At 37.6% G+C, this 26,218-nt stretch overlaps 3 protein-coding genes across 5 annotated transcripts; 2 read left to right on the plus strand and 1 right to left on the minus strand.

Annotated features, from left to right (window-relative positions):
• Positions 1–479: 479 nt before the first annotated feature.
• On the plus strand, positions 480–1,448 carry LOC5565919 (39S ribosomal protein L4, mitochondrial). Its single transcript, XM_001650221.2, has one exon. The coding sequence runs from the start codon at positions 560–562 to the stop codon at positions 1,397–1,399; it is 840 nt and encodes a 279-aa protein (XP_001650271.2). The 5' UTR covers positions 480–559; the 3' UTR covers positions 1,400–1,448.
• Positions 1,439–6,811, minus strand: LOC5565918. Of its 3 annotated transcripts, none has more exons than XM_001650219.2 (3): positions 6,564–6,811; positions 2,039–2,392; positions 1,439–1,779 (listed from the first exon to the last, which is right to left on the minus strand). In XM_001650219.2, exons 1-3 carry the CDS (start codon positions 6,658–6,660, stop codon positions 1,598–1,600), a joined length of 633 nt encoding a protein of 210 aa, XP_001650269.2. In that variant the 5' UTR covers positions 6,661–6,811; the 3' UTR covers positions 1,439–1,597. The 3 variants fall into 3 exon arrangements, with proteins under 3 accessions (XP_001650269.2, XP_021703817.1, XP_021703818.1); XM_021848125.1 differs by lacking the exon at positions 6,564–6,811 and adding an exon at positions 3,814–4,060 and having other exon boundaries at positions 1,440–1,779; XM_021848126.1 differs by lacking the exon at positions 6,564–6,811 and adding an exon at positions 2,539–2,728 and having other exon boundaries at positions 1,440–1,779.
• A 6,376-nt stretch (positions 6,812–13,187) lies between these two features.
• LOC5565920 (DNA replication complex GINS protein PSF1) lies at positions 13,188–25,772 on the plus strand. Its single transcript, XM_001650218.2, has 3 exons — positions 13,188–13,399; positions 13,479–13,543; positions 25,248–25,772. The coding sequence occupies exons 1-3, from the start codon at positions 13,331–13,333 to the stop codon at positions 25,693–25,695; spliced, it is 582 nt and encodes a 193-aa protein (XP_001650268.1). The 5' UTR covers positions 13,188–13,330; the 3' UTR covers positions 25,696–25,772.
• Positions 25,773–26,218: the final 446 nt, after the last annotated feature.

Below are 26,218 nucleotides of genomic sequence, written 5' to 3' on the forward strand. Positions count from 1 at the left end.
TTTATATCGCTAGAATCATTAATGGATATCCTCTTTACTCATCAAACACATTTGCTTCCCAAAATTCTCTAAAATGAAATAGAAATTTTAAAAGCAAAAAACCTTTACAATCGCTCTCATGAGAGCCCCGTCATGCGACATGATGGAGTGAGCACATGAAATATAGCTTTGCCTAGTGACAGTGAGAAGACTGGTTTCGTCAGTGTCGCAAGCCGCTCATGATTCTTAACAGCCCTGATCAAAACTGAGTTTTATTACAAATTTGGGTAAATGCAACTTTTCTTATGTTTGGGTTAAAAGAACTCAATTTCAAATAAAATCAACTCAAATTTGATTTTTTTTTTCTGAGACGTTCCAACAGATTCCACGAGTGAATAAGAAATGTGTCACCATTTCTTAGCGTGCGCGCTGCGGTAAATACACGGAAAAATAAAAATCGTTGGAATGACGTTTGAATGCAACTGCACTCCGACAAATTTGACAGCCGAGCACTCCCCGCATGCGGTGTTTACAAAAGTCTATCTCGTAACACTTTCCTCATTCATCAGATTATTCAAAAATGTTCCAACTATTTCAAAAAAGTGCCGGTAAACTCCTCAGTTTCAAAGTTCCGCCGGTGGCAGCAGTCAGTCAATGCCGCGCACTAGTCCAGCAACAACACCAAGCATCAAATTCGACCGATTTGAACCCATTCCGGGCACCCCGCTCTGTATGGATAGAAAACTTGGATACCATCGAGGAGCAAAAGCTCGGAATCCAGCAGCTGAGTAGCGAAGTGTTTGGCGCCGCTCCTCGAATCGACATCGTCCACCAGAATATCGAATGGCAGCGGAAGTACCGTTTCGTAAGCTTTTCCCATTCAAAAACCCGCAATGAAGTCCGAGGCGGCGGTCGGAAACCATGGCCACAGAAGGGTTTGGGACGGGCTCGTCACGGATCGATTCGGTCTCCGTTGTGGCGCGGTGGCGGAATTGCCCACGGTCCACGTTCTCCAACAACGCATTTCTACATGTTGCCGTTCTTCAGTCGAGTTCTGGGGCTGGTTTCGACGCTGTCCATCAAACTGGCTCAGGATGATTTGCACATAGTGAGGGATCTGGATATTCCCACAGAGGATCCACAATACTTGAGGGATCTAGTTCAGGAACGAGCCTGGGGACCTTCGGTGCTTTTCATCGACAGTAGCGACATTATGCCACGGAATATTTCGGCAGGGGCGGACGAAATCGACCACATCAACCTGATGCCGGTTTACGGGCTTAACGTATATTCCATGTTGAAACACGACACTTTGGTTCTGACGAAAAGCGCCGCGGAGGAAATCGAATCGAAACTCAGCGAACATATGCACCGGACCGATGCCCGGTCCTTGATGACCAAGTTTAAGGTTGATCGATAAATTGTGGATGATCGCGAGTAAAATAAAATATGCTAGTAGATCGATGCAACACGTTCATTTTATTCTAGTTATTCCAATTATCAGTCTATAAAAGTTCCATAATCATAAAATGCCATGTATGGTCAAGTAAAGGACGGAATCAAGGTCTTCTAAATACCTTGAACGGAATCATATTCGTAAGCTTATCAAACTAGACAATCAATGCGCAGACTTTCTCTCGGCAAGCAGCTTGGTACGAATTTGCCATCGGAGCTCGGAATGATCGTTTTCCCCTGGAAGTTGATTCTTGAATCGGTTCCAATCTTTCTGGTAGGCGTGATATAACGAGACAGGGTCATTTTTGCGGAAGCTGTTTGCACTGGTACTCCTTGGTCGAATCCCTGGAATGAAAGAAAAATAAATTCAACCCTCTCTTTACCAAGGTGTCACAGGTGATCCATAAATTTTCGACGAATGTTAGCTAAATCAAAGTTAGCTCAATAATGATTGGAATAAAGTGTAGTCAAATAAATGAGCTAAAGGCGAAACTATTGGAATTTTCAATCAATTATTTTGAAAGTGAATTTGAATAATTTCATCTTTCAGTTGATTCATATTCGTTCTTCAAGAATTATTCTTGAAGAGCGGATTTCAACTTACACATCTTATTGGCGGCCGGATTTTCCTTTTCCGCTTTTAGTTTCTTTGGCTTCCCTCCTCCGGATAGTTGGTTTTCTTTTCCATCGTGCTCTTCCGCTACCGGAGTCACCATCTCCGATCTATGGTGATCCAACACTCCACGAGAGCCACCATCATTCCGCGAGTTCACCGTTGCAGATTGGGTCTGCTGTTTGGCGGAGGGTTCCTTTCGGGTCACTTTCGCATTGTAGCTGACCGTTGTGAGGGTGTGCAACCGTTGGAATGTGTTCATTTGCTGGGCGGCTTGCGCCAGGGCTTCTCGGTCCACCGTGGCACCACTTATCCGGGTATCGAATTTGATTAATTTTCGTAGATCTGCAATAAATTGAAACCGTTAAGTAGGCATTCAGAAATTTCGAAAGGTCGTGTAAGTCATGTAGGATAAGCCTGGAAACGGTAATCGATTCATTGAAGATACTTATATTGTTTACGTAATGTTACTAATATGCTTAATGTCTTACTGTATTTGAGTTTCTGAGCTGTAATAAGAATAAGAACAGTTTTTACTGCAGTCTGTATTACATTTCGGACACCCTCATTTAGAGCCATAGCTCATACTAAGCCGAGTGGGCATTTGAATTTGGAAGTGAATATTGGAAAAATGTCGATATTAAACAGTGAAAAATTCATTCAAACGCCTTCAGTGTGATATTCTTTGGCCGATTCTAATTGTTTTTGTTAAGATTTGTGCACCCACGTGATATTTTTTTCGAGACTGCGCTTGTTTTTCGGCCGATACTACTACGCCACCTGGACGGATGGTTCTGAGAATTTAGAAATAAATTTATGTTTTTGTGAACATGTTAAGTGGGTAGGTTTTTAAGTAAGAATTATAAATGGTAGTGCTAAAACATGCACACTAAGTGGTCTAGTAATGACAAATTGTATGCGTCACATGGAGAAGGAATTGGATGCCACCCAGATGAGAAGAAGAAGAAGAAGAAGAAAAAGGTTCGATTGCTGATTGGATTTAATGACAACGCCGCCTTGGATCGATTTTGGTGAGATTGTTCTGATTACATATTTATTGGTACCTAAACATTAAATACGCGCCAGTTTCAAAGCTAACATTTTTGAAACAGGAAGTGTGTATGTATTATCATTATCCATTTGATAACGGTAATACATACATGCGGGGCTTGTTGTTAGTGAAAGTGACTTCTGAATGGACGTGTCTTTCCAGCCATTCTGAAATGGATCACCGGATCTGCAACAGAGCTATCACCTTCTAACTCCCGGACTGAAGCTTTTTGCAAAAATATACTATATTTTTGCTAGAAACTTTTTTCCATAATACCACTGCCGGACAGTGGGAGTTAGATGGATCACACACACACACACACATAGCTCATACTAAGCCGAGTGGGTAGAGTCCACGGCTACAAAGCAAAGCCATGCTAAGGGGCTGTTCATTAATTATGTAAGGGTTTATGGGGGGAGGGGGGGTTTGAGATTTCTTACGCGCCATACAATTTATTTTTAATTTTCATACAAAATATCTTACCATGGGGGGAGGGGGGGTTGAAAAACCCCGAAAATTGTCTTACGTAATTAATGGATCGCCCCTAATGGTATCTGGGTTCGATTCCCGGTCGGTCCAGGATCTTTTCGTAATTGGTAATTAATGGAATCGGAAGAACAAGAGATAGAACTGGTGGCCACCTGAGTAAAATCCTTAACATTGATCCAAATTGTATGCATGTCAGAATTGTATACATTACCCTATAAGAACGAACCTTTCTGGAATTCCTTCAACTGCTCCGGGGTGATGTGCCGATAGCCGAGCTGGTTCAGATGGCTCAAAATCTCCCGTGCGTCCAGAGGGATGGACATTATGCTCAGATCGGGTTGTTGGTTGTTGGATCAATAGGAGGGTAATTATTGAAAAAATCCTTTCCGGTTTCAATGAGATGCTTGATTACGAACGCGATAATGTTTACTTTTGAGGAATAACTTCGCGACACAAACCGTCGACGGTTGAATTTGACAACCGGGCACACTAAACTTCTATCACACAATTTGTGTAGAAACCATTTGCTCAACCTTATACAATCAAGATCCTTAAGGTGTCTTGCTCAAAATTATAATCATTGCACTATTCTCTGCTCAACCTTCCATTATGAATCACCCTGCATACTTGCCAGATTCCATAACTCTTGGTTTCTTGCTATGAGAATTACCATCAGTCCAGAAAGGGCTTATTGAAATAAGAGTATCAAGGAATGACCTCTTCAATTCCAATAATCACAACCACTCTTCTTTTGACCATGGTTTATACGTTTCTATTTACGGAGACATTCAATGAAGTGGTCTCGCCACCTGTATTCCGGGTTCTAACAAAATTCACAGTGCATGGTCTCAGAATTGATCTTTTGCTCCGGGTTCCGCAAAATAAAATTTAGCGTACTTCATCCCTAAAAGCAGCATCACAAAATCTCCATCACAGTGACATTTATATTAGAAATCATCCCTAAGAATACCAGGTATCTTTCCCCTTGGGGACAGCCTTGTGATACGTTATACCAACATCGAGCTTTATACTTACCATTGGCCAAGCCATCGGTGTCGATTTTCCAAATTTTCCTGTCGTCGCCAAATGTAGGAGAGAAAACCAGTGTTGATTGCTTGGTGGTTCGAATACTAATGAATATTTATTCTCTGTCATCTATCTCTACAGTTGGTCAAGGCTACTAAGATTGACCTAGCTTACTACGATCCTACACCCATCAATAGCTGACTTCAAGTGCTGGCTGATTCGATCCCACATCAGAATCGCCAGCCTGTTTCGGAACCAGATCGCACAACGGATATAGATGGGTTTATTCTACGAACGACTAGAGGTCAGAATTGTCGGTCTCCTATAGCGAAGTGACAATTCTCGACTCGAGTGAAGTGACTCGCCTTGTAAACCAAATGGAAATCCGTTGTGCGATCTGGCTCCGACACAGGCTGGCGATTCTGATTTGGGAACGGATCGTCCAGCATTTGACGCCAGACGTAGAACAAACCCAAGAATCAGATGCAATTGTGCTTAAATATGCTGTGCGCAGTGCAAGGCGAGACGAATCGAATGAAGTGACAATTGTCGGCTCGCTCCCATTTGATTAACACTAGTCGCCTCATGTCACCCGAGGTGAGAACGACTTAGCTCGACTTACACGCCGCGGTTATTCAGTTGACGCCTATCAAAACAGTACTGAAAAGTGCTACTTTTCAGCACCGAAAAGAGTGCTGAAAAGTAGTACTTTTCAGCACTGCTTCTTTTGATAGGAAAAGCAGGCAGTTATGTTGATCAACTTCTCAATGAAAAGTTGATTGATTTGCAACGGAATTGCAAAAAACTATATTATGGATCAATTTTCATATTATGGATCAAATTGTGACATATTACGGATCAGTGCACAAAATCAAGAGATTTTAAACTCAATGCATCTGTATTGCATGATTTGGTGAAAGTTAACAACGTGTCACATATTACTGCAAAAAATAGCATTGTTAGAGCTGGAAACAAGGGTAAAATGTCCTTTTTTGTGATATACTGCATTGTAGTAACTGAGGCATGAACTGTTTTCGCTCCACACCAAGTTTTCCACCCATTTTTGTCTGCTGAAAAATGAAATTTACCAACCTTGATGTTGTATTAGTTTTATTCTTAGTGCTATTGTCTGAAAATGTCGAATCCAATGCTTAAAATGATAGAAATCTACATTCTTTGATAGTGATCCATAACCGTGGTAAACAATCATTTCCTGGTCCATATTATGGATCACTAGTTAGAATCAACAATCAAGAAAACTGTTTTCTTATGATGAATTCACACTAAATCGAAGCGAACGAGCATGTTTTATGCTATAACATATGAATTTTACCACTTGTGGGATCTTATAAATGCTGACGGCACTTCTTACAGAAAACGACCATATAATGATAGCTGTGTTATCCCAACTAAACATTTGTCAAATACACCGTTATTAAGCGGTTTAATGTTGTGCTTAACTTTACAAATGCTAGAAGACAAATAGTATAACATGGGAAAAATATGTTTTACGTCAACGTTTATGTTTTGAGCGAGTTATCCGATGTTGAACGCCAAAGTGATCCGTCACTGTGGGTGATCCGTACCTGTGTGGGCATGGTACTTATATTGTTTACGTAAAGTTACTAATATGCTTAATGTCTTACTGTATTTGAGTTTCTGAGCTGTAATAAGAATAAGAACAGTTTTTACTGCAGTCTGTATTACATTTCGGACACCCTCATTTAGGGCCTTACTAAGCCGTGTGGGTAGAGTCCACGGCTACAAAGCAAAGCCATGCTAAAGGTGTCTGGGTTCGATTCCCGGTCGATCCAGGATCTTTTCGTAATTGGTAATTAATGGAAGCGGAAGAATAAGAGATAGAATGGGTGGCCACCTAAGTAAAATCCATAACATTGATCCAAATTGTATGCATGTCAGATTTATATACATTACCCTATAAGAACGAACCTTTCTGGAATTCCTTCAACTGCTCCGGGGTGATGTGCCGATAGCCGAGCTGGTTCAGATGGCTCAAAATCTCCCGTGCGTCCAGAGGGATGGACATTATGCTCAGATCGGGTTGTTGGTTGTTGGATCAATAGGAGGGTAATTATTGAAAAAATCCTTTCCGGTTTCAATGAGATGCTTGTTTACGAACGCGATAATGTTTACTTTTGAGGAATAACTTCGCGACACAAACCGTCGACGGTTGAATTTGACAACCGGGCACACTAAACTTCTATCACACAATTTGTGTAGAAGCCGTCCTGCGTCTACTTGGTAAAATTACATTTACTTTACTTTTACCATTCAAAATTGACTACGCTACCGTCAAAATATAATCTCTCTCAAGCAGAAGGAATGGTAATCTGTAGTGTTTGAATAATATTTCCCTAATGTATAAGCGAGTTATTGATGAGTAATAAGACGATACGATTTTTTGTAAAATCAAATTACAGTGTACCATAAAGGAATACCTTCTTTCTTCACCAACGACCAAACGAAGCAGCGAGCAAAACAAAAGTCACAAAATCGGAAGGATGTCAGCGGCCGCGCGCGCGAATAGGCCAGGAGAAGTGGATGAACTTGTCATTCATTTTTCTGTCAAATCTCATACAAAACCTACTTTTTCTTTGACAGAAATTCACTCTAGGTGAACCACTTCCCCTGGCCTATTAGCAATAGAAAAGGAAATTCATCAAACATTGGCTGTTCATCCTTCGAGAAGATAAGATCGAGAAGTGAAACAAGTCTTGTGATTTTGATCGCGTCGATTTTCTTATTGCTGTATATAATAGATTTTGATAATCCTAAAAGTGTAAATAGTGATCTGTACATAAATTAGTGTTAAGTTTTATTAATTTAGTGAAAATATCTCCATTTTTTATTGCTTAGAGTAAAAACTTTGTCGGTAAGTGGGGAAAATTTGGAGGCTGAGGCTGATTGTGGGGAGGGCAGCTAATGCCGTAGGTGCAAATGGCGACAGACGACGAGGACGGACGGAATGGTGACGATCCGTTGGAAAATGGATTGCCACCAATTGTGACAGAATACAAAAGAAAACTCAGATCGGACTACATGAACAAATATGAATACGAAAATGGCATCGACAGCAAGCGAAACAGGACTGTACATGACATGACTATGGACTCAGCACAAGAACAAAATGGCGTCAAACGAAATAGAACCGAAACTCAAGGTACGACTCACACACACACAGAACAGACAAAAGGTGCACGGAAAAAAACACTGACAGAAAAAAATAAACAGACAGATCAACAAAATAGAGATAGGACTGATGCGGAATACAAAGATGAGTGGATAAAAAACATGGATTACACAACATTTATTATTGAACGACTGAATAATGAAACTAATCAAGGCAGCAATAAAGTTACTTACCCCCATCCAATGGAGGTAGCCAAAATGCTTGCAAACATCAAGGTAAACAATTACAAACAAATGAAATCGGTGGGTAGAGGCCGTTTTCAGCTAACATTCAACAAGCCCAGGGACGCAGAACAGTTGATTAATTCGAAGCTTTTGACAGAGGAATTTAGGTATAAAGTGTACGTACCAACAATGTTCAAACAAACGATAGGAGTGGTTAGGGATGTGGCTAAAACTTTGTCAGAACAAGAAATTATGGATAACATGAACAGCGGCAAAATTAAAATTGAGAAGGTAGAAAGAATAATGAAAATGACGACCGAAAAAAAGTTAGTTCCCACATTCTCAATTAAGATTTATGCCAAAGGTCAGTATCTACCGAGATCAGTTGAGATATATGGAGTAAATGCTCTCTGTGAACCGTATATCTTCCCTCTGAGAATTTGCTACAAATGCTGGAGATATGGACATGCACAAAAGTATTGTAAAGCAGGATCAGTTAAATGTTGCAAATGTGGATTAGAACACGAAGAAAAGGATTGCAAAACGACAACTCTGAAGTGCATTAACTGCGGACTGGCTCACAAAGCATCAGACAGGAACTGTCCCGAAAGGGATAGACAGGATAAGATAAGGACTGAGATGGCATTGAATAAATTGTCGTATTTTGAGGCACAGCAAAAATATCCAAAGCAACAGAAGTCGGTACAGAGTAGGTTGAACTTGAACAGAGATTTTCCTAAACTGCCAGATATAGATTCGGACAACGAGAGTACAGAACTGAATAATCACGGAGCTCACAGTTTGTTGAGAGGTAAATTAGAGAAAAAGAAGAAAGATCAGAAACAACTCAGTTTCCAGAAAAACAAATTCCCTGAACCTGAGCAGTACGAGGAGGCACCCCATGTTTTCAAGCCAAACCCTTTCACAACCACTGACATAGAGAAACTCGTCCATCAAATCAAAAAAGAATTAATAGCACACTTTAATCTGACAGGAATAGTTGAAAAAATCCAAGCCATTCAAAACACAATTCTCAAAAATACAGACAAGACAGAAACAATAGAGCAAGATCTACTTCTAATCAACATAAGTAACCAGTTAGATACAATAATAAACCCGGAAATATTTTACGAAACAAGAGCTGAATCCATATCCAGCACAAATTCACAAAATGGAACTGACACAATATAGAAAATTGAAGATAATTCAAAATAATGTAACCAGCATACGACCGTTGGACACAAGAGAACTGATTAAAAATTTCCTTAATAAAGAATCCATAGATGTAGCAATACTCAGTGAAATTTGGATTAAACCAGAAGAAAATTTTAAATTCCCAGGCTATAAATTTGTTAAGGAAGTCAGACCCTTAGGTTATGGAGGTGTCGGCTTCCTTATAAATAATAACTTAACATTCAAAAAATTTGAACTACCAACACTTAATCCAATAGAAGCTGTAGCTATTGAAACTCTAAATACTACACCCAATATACTCATAATATCAATCTATATACCACCCATGCCTATAAATAACAATGATATTAAAAATCCACTTAAAAAACTCTTAGACATAATAGAACAATACAATAAACCAACAATCTTAGCTGGAGATTTTAATGCACATAATAAATTATGGAACCCTTTTCATTCTAATTGTCCAAGAGGCGAATTACTTGATCATTTGCTAGAGAACAGTAGTTTAGTATTATTAAATGATGGATCAAATACATTAATAAAACCACCAGACACCACCCCTTCGGCAATAGATCTTACTTTTGCTTCTCCAGAGATCGCATGCAAATCAGAATGGACAGTGCTTAATCAAGATTTTTTCAGCAATCACAAAATAATTAAATTAGAAATAGATAATTCAATACGTAGCTACAACACCCAATCAAAGTTTTTTAACAAAAATCAAGCAATAGATAAAATTAATCAAATTCAACCACAAATGATTCATACTCCAGATGATGTTTCTCCAATTCTCGCAGAAAAGATAAACTCCTCAAAATACAATCTTAATAAAGGAAAAGTTAAAAAAATACCGAAGCCATGGTGGACAAAAGAAATAGAACAATTACTGGATTCTAAAAACAATAAACTAAAACTTTTTTATCAAAACCAAACCATAAATAATTTTAATGATTTTAAGAGAGAAAGAGCACTACTAAAAAGAAAAATTAGGAGCGAAAAGAGAAAAAAATGGAAAGAATTGATCAACTCTATAAATCCGGATATGTCTCAAAAAGAATTATGGAATACAGTTAAAATGATTGGAGGAGGACGTCCATCTAAAAATAATTTAAGCTTGCTTAACGATGAACAATTAGCAACCCAATTTATGAATATCAACTTTCCCAAAATTACTAAAGAAATTTCCTTTACACCAGTTACAACCCAGCAAATCATTAAAGTAGATTTTAGAGAAATACGACAAATCATTTATTCAAAAAAAGATCATTCTACCCCAGGACCTGACCTTCTATCTTTTTATATATTGAAACGAATCAATTTAAATTTGCAAATAAGACTAACTGAATTGATGGAAGAAGTTTTAAACTCTGGGAATATCCCGGATGAGTGGAGGAAAATAAAAATAGTACCATTATTGAAATCAGGTAAAGATCCAAACGATCCCAATTCATATAGACCCTTAGCAATGATGAATGTATTACTGAAGCTTATGAACTGTGTAGTTAAAAGAGAATTAACATTATATATAACGAAAAACAATATCCTTCCTCTCAATTCCTTTGGTTTCAAAAAACATACGTCTGCTGTAAATTGTGTTAATTACTTAGTCTCTATGGTCCAACACTCAAAACGAGAAGGTTTGGTCATGGTAGCCACATTCATAGATCTATCAAAAGCTTTTGATAATGTAAATGTAAATAAACTTTTAGAAACACTTAGAGAAGAAAAAATTCCCATTCACATAATTAACTGGATATTCCATTACTTAAAACATAGAGAAACAATTTTAACATTAAATGACGGAACTGAATTAACTCAAATAACAAACAGTGGACTTCCACAAGGATGTCCACTCTCTCCTATTTTATTTAATATCTATACAAAAATTGTACACAAAATTGCTCAAGAAGACGAAACACTAATACAATTTGCAGATGACTTCACGGCAATAGTTTTAAGTTTCAGCATAGCAGTGGCTTCGAATAAAATGAACCGTTTTTTAACTAAACTAAGTACAGAATTCAAAAAATTGGGTTTTGATCTCAATCCACAAAAATCTGCAGCTATGGCATTTACAAATAAATTTAATCCTAATATTAACATACAAATAAATAATAACTCAGTTTCAATTAAAGACATTCACAGATTCTTAGGTATTCATATTGACCACAGGCTTTCATTTAAATCTCATATCGAACATACTAGAAGTAAAGGCAAACAAAAAATCAATATTCTTAAAATGATTTCAAGAAAACGTAGTGGAGCCCACCCTGAACAAATGCTGAAAATAACAAAATCAATAGTAAGACCTATTTTAGAATATGGAATATCAATAATAGCTGCTGCAGCCAAAACAAACTTTGAAAAATTAGAGACAGTTTATCTTTTAGCACTAAGAACTTCAATGCGATTTTTAAATTCAACCCCAAACAACGTTGTACTGTTTGAATCAGGTGAAATACCATTAAAGTTAAGAGCCGAAATCTTAGCTGCCAAAGAAATAGCCAAAATAATTTTCTATGGAAACAATCCTATAATTAAATATATTTCAGAATTAATGCAACTTGATTATCTACCTAAACATATATCATACTTAGAAAAAATAGCTTCAATAAACAACTTCCATTATTCACAACTTGCACACAATATAGAACTGGTTGACCAAAATGTCTTAGGAAAAAAGCTCATAATTAACGATAAAATAGAAAACTTAAAAAAATCACATCTTTCAATAGAAATTCAAAAACAAATAGTATTAGAATTAATCGAGTCAAAATATAGAAATACTTACCTAATATTCACAGACGGTTCACTCCTAAATTCCATTCCGGGTTTTGGTATTTATGATCCCATAGAAAAAATATCATACAGTCATAGATTGAAAACAGGGTTTACAATCATGAACACAGAAATAATAGCAATTATAAGAGCAATAGAATATGCAGATACTAGAAAAATAAAAAAATTGACCATATTAACAGATTCGCAAAGTGCTTGCACTTTGTTAAATAACCCAAAACAAGAAGAGAATTACTTGATCACACAATTAATTAACACAGTAGAGGAATCATCAATAGAAACAGTTTACATCCAATGGATACCGGGACACATTAACTTACTAGGTAATGACAGAGCAGACAATGCAGCCAAGCTGGGAACAACCCGTAATGCTATAGAGCAAATTAATTATACCTTGCCAGATTTGTTAAATATCCTTAAGAACGAGACTCTCAATATATGGCAAGAACAATACTCACTTATATCAACTGAAAAAGGGAAGTTTCATTTTGAACACTCTAAACAAATTTCATCAAAACCATGGTTTCAAAATATGCATTTTGAAACTTTAGACACCATTATGCTATCCCGCATCAGATCCGGTCACATGATCACGAAAGACAGGTTAGCAAAATGGAAATTGACACCTAATGACCGTTGTGACCTATGTTCTGAAACCGAAGACATATCGCATCTACTATATGACTGTCCAAAATACAATGCAATTAGAATCTGCTATCCAAATTTGATAAATAAAACCCCTATTCAATTAATTCTAGCTAAAAAAAATGAAGCTGAATATATGGCAATAGTCCAATACTTGAAAGCAATAAAACAAAATGTTTGAGATCTTCCAAAATTAGCATTAATAATTACTTTCCTACTAATAGCTATACTTAACGCTAGTTAACAGTGCAATAACTATTCAAATAAGGTGAATCAAAATCTCGCGTTCGTTAAACTCTCAATTGATATAATTGGCAACACTTCACAAGACTTGGCTGAATAGTGGTTTCTGCGCTCGTGTACATACACGTTACATGTCACCAACACTATTTAAAGAGTGCTGGTGGAAAATATAAACAAAGATCAGCTGTTCCCAGCAAACTCAAACGGCAGTATTTTCAACCAGCAAATTTGGGCACGTGATCGTGACACAGCTCGGCGAGAGCTCAATGGATCGATAGGTCTAAGCCAGATGACAGCTAGAAAAAAAAAAAAAAAGAAATTCATCAAAAACAGTAATCGATGTCCTTGCCCGAGTCGGACTTGGGTGCGTTTATTAGGAATTCCTGGTAGTTATTTTTTACAATAATTCGATAATTTGAAGACACAAAAGTTTGCAGAAGAGTGTACCACTGTTCATTGGAATGGTTGACCGGTCTTTCGAATTGGTCCGGGAGCTGACGAGGACAACCGAAACCATTCCTCCGTTCAACGTAAGTATAGATCTGCTTCGGTGGTGGGACTATGGAACATTTACAAAGAACGATGGCTGTACTTTTTTCTGTTTTCCAGAGCGAAGGTGTTCGATCTGCACTTGAGGATATCAATCAAATCTATGAAGATAATAACAATAATGCGTAAGTACTATGTATAAGTTTTCGTTTTTTATTTAAATGCAATCTATTAAATGGACAACCTAAATTTTAAAAGTAAAGCGCGTATGAAACAAACTTGGACTGCTATAAAACCTCCAAGTGTCCATAGGGGTTGGCGGGGCAAGATAAGCATCCTTTGTTTGTGAGGTTCTTATCTGTTTTTTTTTTTCATTTATTTTTATTCGTCCGGCAGCCATCCAGAGGTTTTTAGAAGAATTCTCAAGAGGTTACCGCATAGAAACTTTGTAATACTCTCTTGTGGCATTTTGGAGACTTATACCATGTAGCTCTACTTGGTATTCCTTTGATTGCCAAGAAATCGAGACGACTAGTACACTTTAGCTTTAATTGTAACTAGAAATTGTTATTACCTTCCAATGTTTCTCAATGTAATATCTGTACGTTTCCTTGACCCGATGTAAAGTTCAACTAACAGGTTATCGTTTATAATAAAGTTCAAATTACAAATTACTAAAGTTATGATCCTATAGTTTTGAAAAGATTTTAAATCAATTCTAAAACCGGAAATTGCTCATCAAGATCTAAATAAAATCTAAAAAATCAATTGGCAATAGCTATTTTGAAAAAAAAAACATCAAGAATTGAAATAATCCTTAGAAATAAGTGGCTTTTAATTCCAGGTCCACAAATTCATAGACGGTATAGAAGCACGACAGTATTATGTTTGATAGAAATAGCGAGGTGTTAAAGTACTGCACATTCATAGCGTTCCACTTATAAGATCTGACCACACAATAGGGTCTATTTTATTCCTGTACGTATGCGAGGTACCAAATGGTACTCCATGAGTCCATGCCCAGCCATTTACCGTGCCATCGTATTCGTATGCAGCCCATAATCCTCATTAGTGGTCTTTTGCTGAATGAAAACTTTTTTTTTCAGCTTTGACTAAATATAAAGTGAACATTTTGCAAGGATTCTGTTGCAGTGTCGTGACAGCTTTGTCACTGATTCATTGTAAGCATTCTCCTCGCATAGTCGCGTTGATATAGAAGTACTCACAGAAAAGTACAAGCGATGAATTAGTTGCCTCAATGGAAAAAAATACGTGGTGCTAGACCCTTACTCGTATTCGTTTGCCTGGCGAAGCATTTAATCTATCATTTGATATATGAAAGTAATACGTTTAATTTACTACTGCATCGTAGCTAGTTATTTATATGAATTATTATTAATATTATTATTGATTTCTATATCGTCTTTGTGGCCATCCATTGATAACGTACATGAGATTTTTTGGCGAGTTTTCGACCCTTTCTCCCGTCATTGTAAGATTGTGTGTATTAACATTACAATTAAGGTTCCTAAAACCATCTACTCCCTATAATCCCTCACATGTACGTTATCCGCATTTTACAAAACATGGAAACAAATAAAGTTAGGCAGGAACATCACTTGGTACTAATAAATTGGTAAATCCAAGTGCTGTCCCTTTCCCGTAGCGATAATTCAATCCGGCTCCTTCCATATGCAACATATGCAAGATCGCAGCTAATCAAACAGTAGGAATAGTGAATTTGCTGATTTTGGAGCAAATGTGAGTAACATAGCCTGCTCAGAGCAAAGCTGTCCTCCCCTTGATGAGGACCATGAATAAGTTTTTAAATTTACTATTCCAACTATTCCAGTATCATGAACGCTTTTTATTTGCGTTTTGTTCCCTCTCCATCTAGCCGTATCAATAACCGTGCGGTAAGCGTTCGCGCTTAACAATCCCCAGATATTCGGTTCGATCCTGGCTTGCTGCAAGTTTTTAACCATGATATAGTAGTTTCTTTTGTCGAGTGCACAAAATATTTGAAATAAATGCGAATTTAGTCTGCACAAATCAAGTGGCGTTGTGTATTTAATTTAACCCTCTGATATACTGCCCATAATCGTATAACAGTCCCATGTCGACTTTTGACCGATTTGCGTTTTTTGCATAAATCAACTCAACATCGTCAGAAGATCGATAAAAACTGCTAAAAAAGTAGCCTTTGTTCCTAACTTGTACAAAAACAAACCCCATTTGTGTTGTCCCATCTTGAAAATATTCGCATAACAGTCACATCAAAGTCCGTATCACTGGCTCAGAATGGGTACCACTTCTAGTACTACATTCGGACTCTCGATATTCACTGATGTGTAGCGAAGTTAAGGGAAATCAACTATACAGTGAAACCTCCATGAGTCGATGTTCTATGTCTTAATATCGACTCATGGAACCATACTTAAACAAAATTTCATGGTAACTATGATGATTCGCTCAAACAGCTTTCCAAAGCATTTCTGTTCCATGACTCGATATCGACTCATGGAGGTTTGACTGTATTTAATACACGCTTGCTTACGACATTGTAAATGTCATGTATTCACGTTGTTTTGAAAATATTTTTAAATTAGTGGATATCACACATCATTATGTATATTCAATTACGATGCATTACAAATTTTCATTTTAAATAAGGCTTATACAAATATTAATCTTCTTTTATGTCCGTAGGTAATCATTTGGGTGGTAAGAGGGGAATAAAAACAAATGAGTTGTTACTAAAAATAAAATAAAATAAAGTTCATTTTACATGTTTTATTTAAATTTTGTAATGATTCTTTGCTGGTGCTCAGGAATATCGAACTAAAACTTAGTTTTGCTTTTTTCGATAATTGGTAAAATTGACTTAAGGAGTACTTGCTTGTAAGTGTGCAAAATAAAAACTTTTCAATGCAAAAACAAGATTTCCATATAAAAACAATCAGCAACCTGCTTCATCTGCTAATTGGGAGAATACAGAAAGACTTTGGCTCGGCACATCCCACGAGCCACTGTATTTTAGATCTGCGGTCAAGGCTTGCAGAAGTTGCCTGAAAAATTTGTTTCGTCATTCTGGATCTCCCATATAACAGATTAGCTAGGTTGTTCTGGAACATCTCGAATCATTTCCATCGGATTCCATTTCCGCATTATCCAAAAGATGATCATCTGGGTCTCTCATGACTGGGACTCATGACTGTAAGCGCATTCCACATCATAACGTTTGTTTTGAGAAATCATTCAATCCGATGTTTTTTTTTATCTGGTGATTCATCCATGGACATACAGTATACTATTCGTAACTCGTTATTCCGTATCTCGATATCGAGTTATAGAATGTGTAGTAAATGTGGGTTTTCATGGATACCTCGATGGCCCCTTCAACCAAAGTTACCCTGATTTTGTGTTCTTTAACACTATATTTCCCTAACTCGATAGTCGCCTTAATATCGAGTTACTGAGAGTTGACTGTACTATAATAACTAAATTTTTACGGCCAAAGAACATAAATACCAAATGAAACAATCAGTGCATTAATAACAATGAGTGTTTTAGTAGCTGTCGAACGAGCCGATGAACATGATGGGACTGGTATGCAATTACATTGGTATATTATATTGTATATAATCGCATAACAGTCTCGCTGCGATTTTTGTGCATTTTAATGCAGCCCACAGACGCTCAGACGGTTTGACCAACATTGACTCCGCCCCCAGGTTGATGCTCATGTTGGTGCTATGTTTGACCGTGTGTGATGCTGCTTGACGAACCAATTTGACAGTTTGTGAAACCAATTTGACGGTTGACGAATCGGTCGGCCAAAATCAAACGAGTTTGATTTTTCTCAAACCACCGGTGGGCGGAGCTAAATGTTTGACGAACCGATCGTACCATCTGTAGGGATGTTGCACGAACATCGACGTCATCATGTCAAATTGAAGCTTCGACGTCCCATGAACTACCGATGCAGATGGGATTCCTCCAGAAATCCAATCAAGATTTTGTCTAGTGATTTAACAAGAAACTTCTGTAAGAATACCTTTATAAATTCCTACCGGCAAGTTCAACTGAAATTCCTTATGGGATTCTATCAGGAGTTCCTACAAATATTCCATCAGTGATTCCTCTGAGAATGAAGAGTTCTTCTTCTTCTTGGCGTTACGCCTTCACTGGGGCAGAGCCTGCTTCTCAACTTAGAGTTCAATGAGCATTTCAACAATTTTTAACTGAGAGCTTCCTTTGCCAAAGTTGTTATTTGCGCATTCGTATATTGTGTGGCAGGTAGTGTAGAGTATCATCTATGCCCAAGGATGTCAAGGAAATTTCCATTACGAAAAGATCCTGGGCCGACCGGAAATTTAACCCAGAAACCTTCAGCATGGTTTTGCTTTGTAGCCGCGGACTCTGACCACTCGGCTAAGGAAGGCCTCTAGAATCCCCAGACAACCAAAATGTACGTATTTCGAACTCACCTGGAGGCTCTATATGTGCAAAATTTCATTTATAAGATGTTGCGAAACGGCCTTCTACGTACAAAAGTGGAGGCGATATGCGTGCATATATTATGTGATGAATAATAACATACAATGCGAGTGTATAAATATTCTACCGAACTAACCTGCAATATTATGCGACTTAACTTATGATAACAAATGATGATTTGACAGCTGCTACGGATTGATCCGATTTACTTTGTACGTGTGTACGGGACGAAGCAAAATGTACAAATGAACTCAGAAAAGAAGTGTTTTATGCGAGGAAACTCATTAATCTGTCGAGTTTATCCACGGTGTTTAGCGAGTTTGATGTAATTAGTATGAATAAACGAGTTGTAACGTGAACTTTCATGCGATTTCTGGTTGTCTGGGTCAGGAGTTATTCTAGGGAATTAAACACAATTTCATCCAAGCATTCCATCAGGAGAACTTCTAAAGCTTCAATCATAAATTTCACGAAGGTTTCGTTTAGCAGTTCCTTCAGGGTTTTTATCAGGACTAGTTCTAGGGATTCTAGTTTCTCTAGGAATACCATTAAGAATTCTTCTGGGGGTATCAGCTAGGGATTCCATCAGGAATTCTTTCAGGGATTCCATCTGGAATTTCTCCAGAGATTCGATCAGGAATTCTTTCAGGGATTTCATCAGAAGTTTCTCCAAAATTTCAGAGAGGGGGCCCAGATAGCCGTAGCGGTAAACGCGCAGCTATTCAGCAAGACCAAGCTGAGGGTCGTGGGTTCGAATCCCACCGGTCAAGGATCTTTTACCGGTTGGAAATTTTCTCGATTCCCAGGACATAGAGTATCTTCATACCTGCCACACGATATACATATGCAAAAATGGTCATTGGCAAAGTAAGCTCTCAGTTAATAACTGTGGAAGTGAACACTAAGAAGAAGAAGAAGAAAATATTTCAGAGATTCCACCTGGAATTCCTCCATGGACTCTGTCCATCGTTGCTCTAGTTCTAGGAGTTCTTCTCGGGATTTCAACAGGAATTCCTTCAATGATTCCATACAGAGTTCCTTCAAGAACATCTTTACAAATTCTTCCAAGGATTCCTTCAGAAGTTCCCCCAGGGATTTCATCAGGGATTCCTGTATCTATATTATCTGAATTTATGTATCTGCATCTGGATTCTATCGGGAGTACCTTTAGGGCTTTCATCAGAGTTCTTCTGGAGATTTCACCAGGAGTTCCTCCAGGGATTCCATCTTTGCCTCCAAAGATTCAATCAGGATTTCCTTCCTAGTTAATCTACGAATTTCATCAGAAATTCCTCCATCAGCCGCTCCTTCAACAATATATTTAGGATTTTCTCCAAGGAATTCCTCCAGGGTTTCTTCTGAGATTTCCCCCGGAATTCCTCAAGAGATTCTATCAGGAGTTCTTCTATAGATTCTATCAGGAGTTCCTTCAGGAAACTTATCAGGAATTCCTCCAGAAATTTCATGTGGAGTTCATCTAGAGATTTCATCGGGACTCCTGATACTATCAGGAGTTCCTCTTACAATATCTTTATATTCCTCCCAGTGGTGATTCCCTAACCTCAAATCTACCTGTCCCACGAATATAAATTCTTGAATTTCAGCATCAAATTTGCATGCAATGAGTAGAGATTTGCTAGAAAGGACGTTTTCAATAATTTACTCTTTGATTATTTTTTTATTTTTATTCTAAATTTATCGAAATAGTCATTTTTAGAATCATAGAACAGGTAGAAAATGAGGTTACGATTCACCACTGATTCCTCCAAGGATTCCATCAAGAGTTCTTCTAGGGATTCTATCAGAAATTCCAATAGGGATTCTATTAGGAGTACCTTTAGGGCTACCATTAGAGTTCTTCTGAGGATTTCATCACAAGTTCATCCAGGAATTCCATCAAGAGTTCCTTCAGAGATTCCAGCTAGCATTTCTTCCGAGATTCTATTAGGAGTTCCTCCAGAGTTTATATCAGGAGGTCACCTACGAATTCCATCAGGATCTTCTGGGGATATCATAAGGAATTTCCGTAGGCATTCTATCGGGAGTTCCAGCAGGAATTATATCAGGAATTCCTCCAGGGATTTCATCAGGAGTTCCTATAGTAATTCCATAGGGAATTCTTCAAGGGATTTCATCAGGAGTTCCTCCTATGATTTCATCTGGAGTTCCTGCAAGAATTCTTCTTTTTCTTGACATTAACGCCCCCACTGGGACAGAGCCAGCTTCTCAGCTTAGTGTTCTTATGAGCACTTCCACAGTTATTAACTGAAAGCTTTCTTTGCCAAAGTTGCCATTTTCGCATTCGTATATCGTAGGGCAAGTACGATGATACTCTATGCACAGGGAAGTCAAGGAAATTTCCTTTACGAAAAGATCCTGGACCGACCGGGAATCGAACCCAGACACCTTCAGTATGGCGTTGCTTCGTAGCCGCGGACTCTAACCACTCGGATGGGATGCCTCCCAAAATTCTTCAAGGAATAAATATCTCCAAGTATACTCAAGGGTTATCAGGAATTCCTCCTAAGATTTTTCCGGGAATGTCTCAAGATTTTATCACCGGAATAACTCTACAGATTCCATCAAGAATTTCTCAAGGAATTTCTCACAAAATATTTTCAGAGATTCTTGGGGGTTTTCAGAAATCATTCAGCAATTTTACCAACAATTTCTTATAAAGATTTCACAAGTAATTAGGGAATCCATCAGTATATCCTCAAGTGACTCTATGAGGAGTTCCTCCTAGGATTCAAAAAAGGAATTCCTTCAGCGATTCCTCTGAGAATTCATTCATTGAATCCACCAAGAATTGCTTCGAAAATTTCGTTAGGATTTCCTCTAGATATTCCAACTAAAAACCCTCCAGGAATTTCTCTAAGGATTCAACCAGACGTTCATCCATGGATTGGATCTGAAATTCGCCCAGGTAATTCTCCATGATTTCCATCAGGAAAATCTTCAAGGAATGAGCTGAAATTCTCATAGGGGTTCCACTAAAAATTCTTTCAGAAGCTCCACCAATATTTTTCCTGTGATTTCACCGGAAATTCAAGAAAATCTTCTAAAAGTTCTTCCAAAACATTCTGGAAAAAATCCTTCGGTTCCTTCAGAGATGTCACCAGTATTTTCTCTAACTATTTCTTCCGGAATGGTGTTTTTTTTAGAAATTTCGTCATGAGTTCTTCCAGGGTTAAGAATATCAATAGAGTTTCGCTAGAAATTCTTTACCAGAAAAATCAGGATCATCAGAAATTCCTCCAGGCAATTCCTGGTGGATTCATTGGAAAAAAAAATCCCCCAAAGACATACTGGAAGGAATTGATGGATAAATTCCTTTAGGAATTCTCGGAGAAATATCCGGTAGATTCTTGAAGTAATTCCTTCAAAAATTCGAGGTCGAATGCCTCGTAGGTTCCCTTAAGGGATACAATAAAAATCTTTTAAGGAAACACTGGAAGAATTCATAAGATAATTTATTGAAGATTCCCTAGAAGAATCCCCTGAAAGTAACCTGGGGGAACCTCTCGAAAAATTGCAAGCGGAATTTCTAAAGGAATTCCTGGTGAAATCCCGTGTAAGAAGTTTTTTTGAATTCTTTTGCAGTATTTCTTGCTGAATTCCCGAAAGCTTTCTGGTGGAATCTCAAGAGGAATTCCTCAATGAATCCTTGGAGAAATTTTGGGTGGAATCACTGTTAGAGTTCCTGAAGTGAATCTCTACATGTATTTCTGTAGGAGTTTTTGAAGAAATTTCTATCAAAAATCGCGTTGGAATTTCTGGAAGAATGTTTGGGTCAATCACTGAAGGATTTTTCGGAGGTATTCCTAGGGAAAGGTTTTTGATGCATAGTAGAAATTCCTGGTGGAATTATTGAAACAAATTTCTAGAGGAATTCCTAGTAAAAGCGCAGGAAAAAAAAATCCTTATATAATCTGTATAGAATTTCTTGAAGTTTAGATGGAGGAATTCCTAAATACATCAGTGGAGGATATTTTGGAGGAATTCTTGAAGGAAGCATTGGATGAATAAATCCCTTGGAAGTTTTTGGGTAAATCTCTGGAGGACTCTGTAGAGAAAATTACAAGAAAGAATCGCTGAAAAAAATCCTTTTGGTTGAAATTAAGGAGGAGTCCTAGGAGAAGCTCTGAAAAAAGTTCTGGTGAAATTCTTATGGGAATTTCTGGTGATATATTTATTGAGAAGTATCTGAAATAATACGTTATGTGATTCCTGAATAATGATATAACTTTTACAGGAAATAAAGGAATCTTTGAAAAATTGTGATAGCAATCTCCGGAAGAATTCTTGAAGTCTGCCTTGAAGTAAACTCTGAAAAATTACTGAAGAAATCACTTGAGGATTTTTTTGATCTTTGAAGGAATCAGTAGAGGAAACCCTGAATAATTAGCAGAGGAATCTTTGAAGAAACCTCTGGAAGAAAGCCAGCCTGAAGAATTTTCCTCGGAGGAATTTCTGGGTAAATCTGTGGATAAATTTCTAGAGGAATTGTTGATGAAATTCCTGGTAGAATCCCAGGAAGACTTTCTGGTGGAATCCCTAGTATAATCAATGGTTCTGGAAAAACTTCAAAGTAGAATAACTAGAGAAAACCACTAAAGACTCCGAATACAAACTTTGAAGAAACTACCATAGCCATTCTCATATCGATGACTGCTCAGAATAATCTCCGATATAGATCCCTCATAATTTTAGAGTTCTGCCGGAATACTTCGTGCGAGTTGTAATTGTAATTCCTCCTCAATATCCATATCTTCCGGTATTTGTATTCTGAAAGTTCTGCTCTTTCTCACAACGATTATTGCCATAGAAGTATTCACCCCCACAGCCAAAGAAATCGAAAAAAATAATAGCAAACACATATTCACTAGGCTTGCTGAGAGCATTTAAAACATGCGAAGAAATATGGTGTTGCTGCAACAAACTTTGACAGTCGGTCAAACGGTTGCAGCAACATAAATCGGTTTGACTAACTTGGGGGCGGAGTCAATGTTGGTCAAACCGTCTGAGCGTCTGTGGGCTGCATAAGGCAAATTTTCAACTTGAATTCAAAAGAAATTTATTAGGTTTGTTCGTGTACTCAACAAACAGTGATATGTAGCAATTTAACACATTTTAGGCCAAATAAAGACTCAAAATGGAGCGAAATTGTTTCCACATTTCAATCGTCTTTTTCTCAGTTTGTCGTTTTCCAACATGAGACTGTTGTGCAAAGAGGGGCAGTATAGTATTTTCAACAGCAACGCTGCTCTCAGTGTAAATTCAAACGAAAAACGATGACAATTTTTTCCTCACCATTAAGCTTTATTTGATGAAATAGAAAAGCATAATAAAAAAACATTTTCATTCAAAGTCAAAATTACCAAGTAAGAAATACATCTTTTTATTTGTCTATTTGCTAAATTTAAATACTTTTCTTATCAACAAAGCAAATTTCAAAGTACACCTAAACTTCAGTCAATAATTTTTAGTAATTCACTTTTAGCATGACATTCTACAATACTTTAAATGATCTTGAATCGTTTATTTTGTTCTAAAGTTTTGATGACTTTTCAAATGTCTGAAGCAAATTGCTTTAATATTATGACCAAGTATGGAAAAAAATCAGCTCTAACGACAAACAACACGGTATCTGAATGGACCAAGAGGGCCGTCGCTCTTGCAGCAACATGATTTCAACACCTCACCACGCACGCTAATCAAGATATATCGAGCATCCGATGAACACTGTTTGTCGTAGGACAAAGTGTTTGTCGGATATTGTAACATGTTGCGATTAATGCGAATCAATTCAAAATTCACGGATAAACTTTCTCACATACCATGCACGATTGACTTTCAGATTAAAAACGACAAGCAGGACAGGAGACAAATCGTGGAGTGCAATCAGAAAAATCCTCCAAAGTTATGACTTTGATTCGCAAACAATTGATCGTCAGCCGACAGGCCGAGCGATTCATTTTTCGCGGAGCGGAGTTTGTTGTGATGGCTTGACGACTAAGGGTTTATCGTTTTTGCTATGATCGCATGATAAAGAACAACCACGATGCATCATTTGTTTTATCATGATCACTAGATTTCCCTCCTTGATTATGATTTAATTTTTTACCATCTTTCCATTCATAAGTGTTAATAGAATTTGGAAAAATCAGCAGACTTCATCAACTAGCGACTCTGATTTTACATCCGTCGGATGATCCAAACTCGATTCATATAGGGATTCTGGCTAGGAATTGGATCATATAGCAGACATAAAGGAGGTAATTAGTTTACAAAGTCGTGATCGGCACATGAAGAATTGGTGAACAATAAAATAGACAACTGTGTAAAACTGCGTTTTACCTGGTTTGTCGTTTAAATGTAGAATATAGACTAGCAATGGAGGCATGACAATTCTTGACAGTCATTCAAGTGCATCACAGCCTACGTGATTGAAAAATATTAGGCTTTTACTACGCGTGGACGTCCATGTGGATTCTCTTAAATCATGTTTGTTCCTAGAAATAATTCAACTTCAACGGCGTTTTTCGTAATTGCAAAAAAATTTGTATGCAACTCGTTGCAAAACTCGAATTTTCCAGCACTCGACGTAATCATCCAACTCGGCAATCATCATTTTGTAACTTGTTGCTTAAATAACTATTATGAAATTTGATTTGTTTATCAATTAAAATATTATCTTAGAAAGTCGCACTATCATTTTTTGTTCGTTGAAAAAGCATTGTATTGTTGAATTTGTACTTAATTCAGTGAATATTCTACTTTATGCTAGAACCTTTAAAATAGCAATTCTTATTATTAAGAATATTCTTGAAATTCTAGGACGCTTTTTTGGCATTGACTGCTAATAACATAAATAAATAAATGAAAAACCGAACTTAGTACTATATCATTTAATTCCACTAGGCTTTGTATCCAGGTATGCGTATTTCGACCTCAACTATGGAGCCATGTACTGATAACTTTTTAATCGATGATTTTCCCTTCTTTTGAGCATAGGCTGTTCTTCAGAATTACACTATTAAGATGAAACATCCCGATACAAACAGCGAAATGACAGACAGCCAAATAGTACTAAACGTAAAACGTCGTACCGCGAAGTGGATTACCGCAAAATGTTATTCAATCGTGCCATCTTATGAGACCATTGATAGGGCTCATGTGGTCAGCAAGGCTTAGGACTATTGACATAATACCTACAAACATAATCTATTCATGCATCAACATTCGCATTTCTTAATTACTTAAGAGACATTCATTATCAATATAAAATCAGTCATCTATTAGAAGCTCTAGTTCTAATAGTTAATGTAATCATTATCGAAATAGAACCAATATTCAAGAACATTCATATTCGCTTTAATTTGCCAGGATGGATTATAATCGAACCGGTAATCACAAATATCTCCCGCTAATCATGTACCGCCACAAGTTGATTCAAAGGCAAAAGCGTTGCCTCATGGTCTACCTGCACAATCGACTTCAAAAGCTAAAAAAGGTACGCTGGCATCTGGGAGCCACATTGCCGGCCGATATCAAAGCCAACCTGAACGAGCCGGAATTGCAGTGGTTCAACAATTACTCGCGGATGCTTGCCAAATACATGGCGACAATTGGAGACGGGACGGGGCTTAATCTCACCAACGACATCAAACCTCCGAAGTCGCTGTTTATCGAGGTTCGCTGTCTGACTGATTACGGTAAGTTCGAACTGGAAAGCGGTGAAATTGTACTATTGAAAAAGAATAGCCAGCACTATTTGCCAAAGCTTCAGTGCGAGGCTCTAATCCGTCAGGGCATTCTGCAGCATATCGTGTGATCATGCATCCTAAGAAAAAAAAACTGTTCACCATATGGCAAAGTTTCTGAAAAAAAAATTCAAAATGCATAAATCAACGAAGCGCAATAAATTATTCAATGAAGTAAGGAACGAAAAGAAATCCCAAGGTCATAAATGAGCCAAATAATCTACCGGCTCCTGCAAAGTACCCGCAAATTTGATCGCATGGCGCCTAACGAAAGCGTCCAAAGCCAAATCAGGATTCGCATCCAGATGAGTGGGAAAGTTCAAAATTACTTTATTTACTTAATAAATATGAATAGGATTAGCCATTCTGTTTGAAGGTTTGTCCCATAAACATCAACATCGGGTACACACAAAAGGAGGAACGGAGAAAGCGGAAATAATTATGGAATTTCCGCCAGGATAGGCCGTCCAGAAAAACCAACTGGAACTGAAATCCCACATGGTGGGGTTTCTAGCATTTGCCGAACTCGGCGCAGCTGTGCGCTCGGTTGTACTTTCCCTTCTTTTGCGGAGGCCCATCAACCCTTTCGCTATG

The sequence above is a fragment of the Aedes aegypti genome, chromosome 2, assembly GCF_002204515.2.
Source record: "Aedes aegypti strain LVP_AGWG chromosome 2, AaegL5.0 Primary Assembly, whole genome shotgun sequence".
NCBI classification, from domain to species: Eukaryota; Metazoa; Arthropoda; class Insecta; order Diptera; family Culicidae; genus Aedes; species Aedes aegypti.

Bases quoted from the DNA above. Each gene is read 5' to 3' on its own strand.
- LOC5565919 (XM_001650221.2), top strand. From the start codon at position 560: ATGTTCCAACTATTTCAAAAAAGTGCCGGTAAACTCCTCAGTTTCAAA.
- LOC5565918 (XM_001650219.2), bottom strand. From the start codon at position 6,660: ATGTCCATCCCTCTGGACGCACGGGAGATTTTGAGCCATCTGAACCAG. The intron at 2,393-6,563 runs GTTCGTTCTTAT...AATTTATTGCAG, and splicing joins GTTGAAGGAATTCCAGAAAG to ATCTACGAAAATTAATCAAA. The intron at 1,780-2,038 runs GTAAGTTGAAAT...CTTTCATTCCAG, and splicing joins TCCGGCCGCCAATAAGATGT to GGATTCGACCAAGGAGTACC.
- LOC5565920 (XM_001650218.2), top strand. From the start codon at position 13,331: ATGGTTGACCGGTCTTTCGAATTGGTCCGGGAGCTGACGAGGACAACC. The intron at 13,400-13,478 runs GTAAGTATAGAT...TCTGTTTTCCAG, and splicing joins AAACCATTCCTCCGTTCAAC to AGCGAAGGTGTTCGATCTGC. The intron at 13,544-25,247 runs GTAAGTACTATG...TTAATTTGCCAG, and splicing joins GAAGATAATAACAATAATGC to GATGGATTATAATCGAACCG.